Source organism: Borostomias antarcticus (assembly GCF_949987555.1).
Source record: "Borostomias antarcticus genome assembly, chromosome: 17".
Lineage (NCBI taxonomy): Eukaryota > Metazoa > Chordata > Actinopteri > Stomiiformes > Stomiidae > Borostomias > Borostomias antarcticus.
In genome coordinates this window covers 2,374,767-2,382,266 of record NC_140250.1, presented here as the reverse complement: position 1 = coordinate 2,382,266, position 7,500 = coordinate 2,374,767, and the positions used below count along the sequence as shown (strand labels likewise).

The 7,500-nt window shown below is 49.0% G+C and overlaps 3 protein-coding genes across 3 annotated transcripts in view; all 3 read left to right on the top strand.

Annotated features, from left to right (window-relative positions):
• The window catches only part of cyld3 (cylindromatosis (turban tumor syndrome) 3), a gene marked incomplete at its 5' end in the record, with an annotated part of 5,379 nt that extends 4,728 nt beyond the window's left edge, over positions 1-651 (top strand). Inside the window, 1 exon segment of the mRNA XM_084451585.1 lies at positions 414-651. Coding sequence (XP_084307711.1) covers positions 414-598 — 185 coding nt within the window. The 3' untranslated portion in view covers positions 599-651.
• Positions 652-951: 300 nt separating this feature from the next.
• emc4 (ER membrane protein complex subunit 4) lies at positions 952-3,253 on the top strand. The gene is made up of 6 exons (XM_084452309.1): positions 952-1,081; positions 1,278-1,395; positions 1,943-2,057; positions 2,271-2,424; positions 2,588-2,748; positions 2,915-3,253. The coding sequence occupies exons 2-6, from the start codon at positions 1,295-1,297 to the stop codon at positions 2,948-2,950; spliced, it is 567 nt and encodes a 188-aa protein (XP_084308435.1). The 5' UTR covers positions 952-1,081; positions 1,278-1,294; the 3' UTR covers positions 2,951-3,253.
• A 2,307-nt stretch (positions 3,254-5,560) lies between these two features.
• lpcat4 (lysophosphatidylcholine acyltransferase 4) overlaps positions 5,561-7,500 on the top strand; it is a gene marked incomplete at both ends in the record, with an annotated part of 7,242 nt that continues 5,302 nt past the window's right edge. The window contains 4 exons of the mRNA XM_084451584.1: positions 5,561-5,650; positions 5,910-6,273; positions 6,759-6,871; positions 7,015-7,075. Coding sequence (XP_084307710.1) covers positions 5,561-5,650; positions 5,910-6,273; positions 6,759-6,871; positions 7,015-7,075 — 628 coding nt within the window. The remainder of the gene's footprint in view (positions 5,651-5,909; positions 6,274-6,758; positions 6,872-7,014; positions 7,076-7,500) is intronic.

Genomic DNA, 7,500 nt, shown 5'->3' with positions numbered 1-7,500 from the left:
ATAGTCGGTGGTCTGTATCTATACATAGTTTCAGTCCAATGGCTAGAGTTCTCCAACTATGACCTGGTAGACCAGTGGGAAGTGAGCTTCTTATGGATGTACACTTGATCTCCTCCAGACACCTGAGCATAACCAACTAAGGCGTTTATGTTCTCTCATCTGAGAATCTGAGAATAGCTAAGGCACTTGAGACAGAAAAACCTCAGCAGTTCTGGATGAGAAAGCTACTTCTGTAGATACCGTCAGATCCTGTTGTTACGCAAAAGACAGAAAGGCATAACATGTAATGTTGCACAGACCAGCTACAGCTCATGTCGTGCCTTGATGACTCGGTAAAACATTCAAGAAAACTAGCCATCTAGTTGTGTCACGTTGAATGTTTTCCGCGTGCTGACGCCACGGTTTTCCACCAGGGGGGGAGAACGGCTTCAACATCCCCCAGGTGAGGGCGTGTCCGGAGGTGGGCCGCTACCTCGGCCTATCGGAGGAGGAGCTGGCCAGGCTAGACCCCGCCTCCTTACGAGAGCCCGCCCGCCGGCTGCTTTGCGACGCCTACATGTGTCTCTACCACAGCCCTGAGCTCAGCCTGTACAAGTGACACACACACACACAGACTTACGCACACACACTCACCAACGTGCCTAGTGATGGATGCAGTATATGACAAATAACCTCTCCACAAATATGCCTTTGAACACTCACATTATTTGCACTGTTGTTCTGTATTGTGCTGTAAAATTAACTGTGTTCATTTGTAAACTCAAGCTGTCTATACTTTGTACTCCATAATGGTTTATTTTCTAGAACAAATACTTTTATAACAAATAGTAATAAAATGTGTCTACTAATTGCATGCGTCTCTGTGCTTGTGCCATTTCCTTTTTCAACCACCAGAGGGCGGAGGTGATGCAATTTTCCTGTTATCAGTTATAAAACGTCATCATTGTGAGCCGCTGCTTCCGTCGTCGAACCGATTTGCGTTTACAGCTTCTGATAAAATATCAAGATATTCCTGATTTTATCCACTCGTTCGGTTCAATAATAACATTTACCTGAACGTAATTCGGAACGTTTCTGTAAGGTAAGCATAGATTTGTCATATCTTCGTTCTTTAACGTTGTCTATCTGTGTTCCAGCTGGCTACATAGCTAGCATGCTAATAGCTAGCTAGCCAGGTAGCTAGCTGACACTGACGTCATGAGCATACACGTCCAAACTGAATTGAAGCTCTGGATCAAAAGCCTTCATATTCTTGTCTCTTCGTGGTCCTTGTGCAGACGAAAAGCTGGTTGCCATGGCGTCTCCGGGGGGACAGGGTGGAGGTGCGCTGTCCACGAGAGGGGGAGGAGCCAGGAGGATGAAGTGGGCCCTCGAGCTGAGTATGGGCAGCACAAGGTAATAGTCTCACCTAAATAAGAATCATTTCTGGACCTCGAGGGTCTTTATTTGCCACACGTGACACAGACAAACGCGCGTGAGTGACGGGCGACACAGCACACACACACAACACAAACACACGTGAGTGACGGGCGACACAGCACACACACACAACACAAACACACGTGAGTGACGGGCGACACAGCACACACACACAACACAAACACACGTGAGTGACGGGCGACACAGCACACACACACAACACAAACACGTGAGTGACGGGCGACACAGCACACACACACAACACAAACACACGTGAGTGACGGGCGACACAGCACACACACAACACAAACACGTGAGTGACGGGCGTTACAGCACACACACAACACACACACACTCACATCTTCAGTGGTTGCCGGTGGAATTAAGCCTCTGCATTACACCCATCTTAGCTGTCCTCCTCCAGGGGCAGCCTCGTCAGTGTACTAGTAGTACATTTGTAAGTGCAATAGTTGTTTCTCTACCCCCCTCTTACCCCCCCCCATCCCCTCTCTCTGTGTCCCAGGGGCCGGAGTGACCGACAGGGTGGTCAGGGAGACGTGGTCTATCCAATCGGCTACTCGGAAAAGCCAGTCCCCGACACCAGTGTCCAGGAGACTGACAGAAACCTGGTGGAGAAGGTAGGAGGGGAGGGTGGATGACCTGCATGATATTTTAAACGGTTACTGGTTTAAAACACGAAGAGGAGGGTTGGTTCGGGATGGTTTGCGTGCTCGTCGAATCGCAACGGTGTCAATTGTGACGGCTCTTTCTAACACTGTCATCCCCTTTCTCTCTCTTTTATTGTCCTCCTTCCTCTCTCTCTCTCTCTCTCTCCCTGCCCCCCTCTTCAGAGGTGCTGGGACGTGGCGCTGGGCCCGCTGAAGCAGATCCCCATGAACCTGTTCATCATGTACATGTCCGGCAACACCATCTCCATCTTCCCCATCATGATGGTGGCCATGATGGCCTGGAGGCCCATCCAAGCCCTCATGTCCATGTCGGCCAGTGAGTGCAGAGCCTGCGTCCATGCCTTGGGCGACGCAAAGGAATGCATTAATTGCGTCCTTTTGCGATTAATATATCACATATAGGCCAAAATCGCATTAACGATTAATATAGGATTAATTGTGCGGCTCTACTGACCGCTGTCCTCCTTTCCCCTCCTCAGCGTTTAAGTTACTGGAGAGCTCCAGCCAGCAGTGGCTCCAGGGGCTGGTCTACCTGGTGGGGAACCTTCTGGGCTCTGCGTTGGCCATCTATAAGTGTCAGTCAATGGGGCTGCTTCCAACACACTCGTCTGATTGGCTGGCCTTCATAGAACCGCCTCAGGTACGCTTGTGTGATTAGTTGCTTGGTCATCCGGGATTTATTTGTTCCGTAAAAATAAATGTCTCTATTGATCAATTGATTGATTGATTAACTGGTTAATTGATTACTTGGTTAATTGATTAATTTGTTTAATTTTACTCCTTTTCTTTTCTTTTCTTCCCAACAGAGAATGGAGATCATGGGTGGAGGGATGGTGTTGTGAGAGGGACAAATTGTACATGGTCAACGTTGCATTGATAACTATTCATCTGGTAGCATGACTCAGTTTGCTTAGTTTAGATCCTTTTTTCCATTCTTTTGTTCTCTTTGCTTTTACTGGAGTCACCAGACAGGAATTTATTGGCATTTCTACATAATATTTGATTGTTTATAATTTATAAGATTCTAGTGCAACTCAATGGGGTAAACCAATGATGACGATAGTTGAGTTGGATTCATTGTTTATCCTACTCAACCCACATTAAGTAATATATAGAATAGGACTTGTCATTTTACATTTTGTCAAATAAAAAGTGTGAAATATAAATGACTGTTGGTTTTGTGGTGGGGGTCACTGCACACGTGTCCTGTGGAATAAATGATGGACATAACTGTGTCATCATTGGAGAAATAGACCAGATAGCAATAAACTGAACCAAACCAAGTTGCGACCTTACGACCCCTGCATGGTCTACGACGCGGACTGGAAGTCCCAGAGAAGGGGGTGCGCATGGCCGTGGTGGAGGACAGCGGCGAGGAGGACCAGGAAGTGGAGATGCGGACCAAGGGGTCCAACTTCTCCAATGTAGGGTGTTGAGGAGGAAGCAAAAGTGTTTGTGTTTGTATGTGCTCGTGTCCTGATGGTGGAGGACAGTGTGCGTGTGCGTGCGTGACGAGCTGGACGTGCAGTCAACAATTATGCAAGGGTTCCGTATAATTTACGCCGTGTCCAACTCATATCTCCACCTCTATATATCTTATCTCTCTTGCTCTCTCGCTCTCTCCAGGCCAGCTCTGCGACGTCTGAGAGTCGCTCTAGAGATCGATGACTCGTAGTTCTGGCAGAAGGCCGAACTGGCTTTAGGCCTAGGCTACTATCAGCTTATTTATACTGCGTGTTTAAGAGAGAGGCCTGTGTTGGTGGCAGAGATGGAGGCGTTCCTGCTGTCATTTGAAAAGGTCCTCCCCAAGAGTTTTTGTAAGGCCACCTGTGAAGAAATGTTTATAATTCCAGTTATTGTGGTCTAGACAACTTTGTGGTTTTTGGTCATTCCATTCTGACAGATTGTATGTGTTTGTGACCCTCTGTGAAATGACTATGCCTTACAAATCTGTGAATGTTTTATTGGGTGTTTTCAAGTCACTCAGAGTTCATGGCTGTTTTTCTGGTCGTACACAATGTGTGTAGTTGGAACACATGCCCACCTGTTGGTCTATCTTATCAACAGTGCTTTATCAACATGTACAGTATCCAATGTTTACACACATCCTTTGCACATACTCTCACACACACACGCGCACACAGAAGTTGAGCCTTACATGGTTGAACTGCAGGGCTGGGATAGCTTTAGGCCTAGTTTATGAAGGAGCTCTTGACGCGTTGCAACACTGGATGCTTCGCATTCTCTCAACTTCCGTCTCCGCGCTATTCGCTGTCCTGAAGTAAACTGACCAGCGAGGCCTGACACAATACGAGCCTGACAGGCCCCGCAACATTCTCATTCTCTCTCTCTCTCTCTCTCTCTCTCATTCTCTCTCTCACTCTCACTCTGGCTGGGTATGGCCATGAATATGACCTGGTCTAGTGTGTTCTCTCTCTCTCTCTCTCTCTCTCTCTCTCTCTCTCTCATACACACGGAGCGTGTGCACCACCCTATAGGGAGAACAATGGCCCAGGCGGGTGGGGCAAAAGGGCAGGGGGCACTTTTGTCCTGTTGCACTATTAGCGGGACACTTCCTCCGAGACAATAAGAGAAATGACATATGGAAGACAAATGCATATATACAGTAGGCCTAGTCTTTTTTCGTTCAAATTTGAGGGGAAAAAATAATAGTGAAAAAAGGTTACATAATTATACTGACATTTAACAGAGATTGCATTAAACAGAGAGGTTTTGTTGTTGTAGCCAAAACACATTGACATCTTATCAGCTGTTCTGTCCTCACATTATCAAAAACAAATAAGGGGTGGCCATAAATAACAATTAAACCACGCAACTGGGCGTAAATAGCTCGTACCCAAAACCGGTTTCTCTTTTGGAACCGGTCGGGCTGGCCTCGTCGTTGGGTGGGCTCAGCTGTCAGAAGTTGAAAGGGGCGGGACAGGTGAGGAGTAAAAGGGTGGGATGGGCCTTTCCCAAGTCTGCTGTTGTTACATGGCCATGTGGAGAGACGGGAGGACTTTTGTGTAGGCTACAGTGCACTTTAGAAACGCAACGTTTGGGAATAGGAATACGTCCACGTTTAGTTTTACAGTTCTTTTTTCGTCTTAACGTCACCGTCTTCACTTGTCTGGGGTTGTTATTCGAGTTCACGTTCACGTAGCCTATTGTTAGTTCGCACTCGGATCTCCTGGACCCACTTGGGTTTTTGGCACGATTTCATCTTTACGTTTTTGGCACGATATCATCTTTACGTTTTTGGCACGATATCATCTTTAAGTTTTAAACGACACGTACACGCATATTACGCATACTTTTAGATCACTTTTAACTGTTCTTGGAAGGGACTGTGTAATTCTTCGCCGTTAAGTAAAATATCGCTCATTTGAGGGTTGGTTCGAGACTTTGATTCTAGGATTTGTTTTGAGTCGGTTACCGCTTACCGAGTAGTCATGGAGAGACGGGAGAGTCACTTGGAAACGCCGGAGTTTCCACACCCTTTTGTGCACAAGTTAAAGCTGACAACTGCGCAGCGGATCAGAGTGAGTAGGCTCGCCTAACCCACCAGCACGCACTAGCCTACTTGCACGGCAACGATGTTTGTTTAATGTTGTTTAATGTCTTTTGGCTCAGCTTAGCCTGCCCTAAGTCAAGCAACATTTTGTGATTGGTGCCTAGGCCTACTTCTTTGCCAACAGGCTACCTATTCTTGGGTAGACTTGCGGCCATACTTATAAATGATGTCCCCCGAGTAGCATTACATAACCGGTATATAAACAAAAACCTCCCTCATCCCCACAGGGTACAGTTTTGGGCTGCGTGCTCTTTCCCATACGAATGACCGTGGCCGCATTCTTCTTCCTCGTCATGTGGCCGCTGGCTCGCCTGCGATTGGCCGGCCTGTCCGAAGAGGAGCGCGCTCGGCCGGTCAGGGGCTGGCGCCGCTGGCTCTTCCACCCGATCATCTTGCTGCTCAGCCGGGCTGTGTTCTTCTCGCTGGGCTTCTTCTGGGTCCGGGTCAAAGGTCGTCGGGCCGGGCTGCGGGAGGCGCCGGTCCTGGTGGTGGCGCCGCACAGCGGCTTCCTGGACATGCTGGTCCTGTGCCCGACCCAGCTGGCCACCGTGGTGTCCCGCTCCGAGAACACCAGCCTGCCCGTCATAGGAGGTGAGAGGAGGAGGAGGAGGGGGGGAGGGAGGGGAATGATGGATGGATGGAGGTAAGGAGGGCAAGTGAGGAGATACGTAAGGCGAGCGGAGAGACCGGACCTTAGCGAGAGAAGATGGGGGGGGGGGGGGGGGGGAGGGGAGGGTGAGTGAGAGGTCGAGGGTCAGAGGGAGGTACAGCTATGGACTGGGAAGGAAGGATGGAGGGAGGGATGAGCAGACAGCGAGGGATGAAGGCGGAGAGACGGACGTTGCGGATGGGGGGATGAGAAAGAAGAGGTAAGAGAAGAGACGACCTAAATCAACCTCTGTCTCCTCCTCCTCCTCCTCCTCCTCCTCCTCCTCCCCTCTCTCATTTCTCCGTCCAAAATTCCTAACATTACTCAGCTTTGGTGAAAGAATGGGAGCTTCGCTTCTTGCTGTAAATATGGCCCTGGTTCTGGTTCTGGTTCTGATTCTGGCTCCTGTCCCTGCGTGTTCTTCCAGCCCTGCTGGAGTTCAACCAGTCGGTGGTGGTGAACAGGAAGGACTCCGAGTCCCGGAAGCAGTGCGTCGCCCAGATCAGAGAGAGGCTCACGTCCGACGGCCGCTGGCCTCAGGTGAGAGGTCAGGGGGGGGTCAAGGGTCGCGCGACGAGCGCCGATGTTCCGCTCTGATTTTTACTCGTTGGTCGAGCTCTCTCTCTCGCTCTCTCTCTCTCTCTCTCTCTCTCTCTGAATCCCCCTCTCCCTCTCTGGATCAGATGCTGATGTTCCCAGAGGGAACCACGACCAATGGCACCGCTCTCATCAAGTTCAAACCCGGTGAGCTCAGAGCAGAGAGAACAACCCTGCTCTCAATTACTGCATCAGCACATACAGTACTGCTCTCTCTCTCTCTCTCTCTCTGTACATACAGTACTGCTCTATCTCTCTCTCTCTCTGTCTCTCTCTCTCTCTCTCTCTCTCTGTATATACAGTACTACTCTATCTCTCTGTCTCTCTCTCTCTCTCTGTACATACAGTACTGCTCTCTCTCTCTCTCTCTGTACATACAGTACTGCTCTCTCTCTCTCTCTCTCTCTCTCTCTGTACATACAGTACTGCTCTCTCTCTCTCTCTCTCTCTCTCTCTCTCTGTGTACATACAGTACTGCTCTCTCTCTCTCTCTGTCTCTCTCTCTCTCTCTCTCTCTCTCTCTCTGTATATACAGTACTGCTCTCTCTCTCTCTCTCTGTATATACAGTACT

Excerpts from the sequence above, each read along its gene's own strand:
- emc4 (XM_084452309.1), top strand. The coding sequence starts at position 1,295 with ATGGCGTCTCCGGGGGGACAGGGTGGAGGTGCGCTGTCCACGAGAGGG. Across the intron at positions 2,425-2,587 it reads CCTCATGTCCATGTCGGCCA|CGTTTAAGTTACTGGAGAGC; the intron begins GTGAGTGCAGAG and ends TCCCCTCCTCAG. Across the intron at positions 2,749-2,914 it reads CCTTCATAGAACCGCCTCAG|AGAATGGAGATCATGGGTGG; the intron begins GTACGCTTGTGT and ends TCTTCCCAACAG.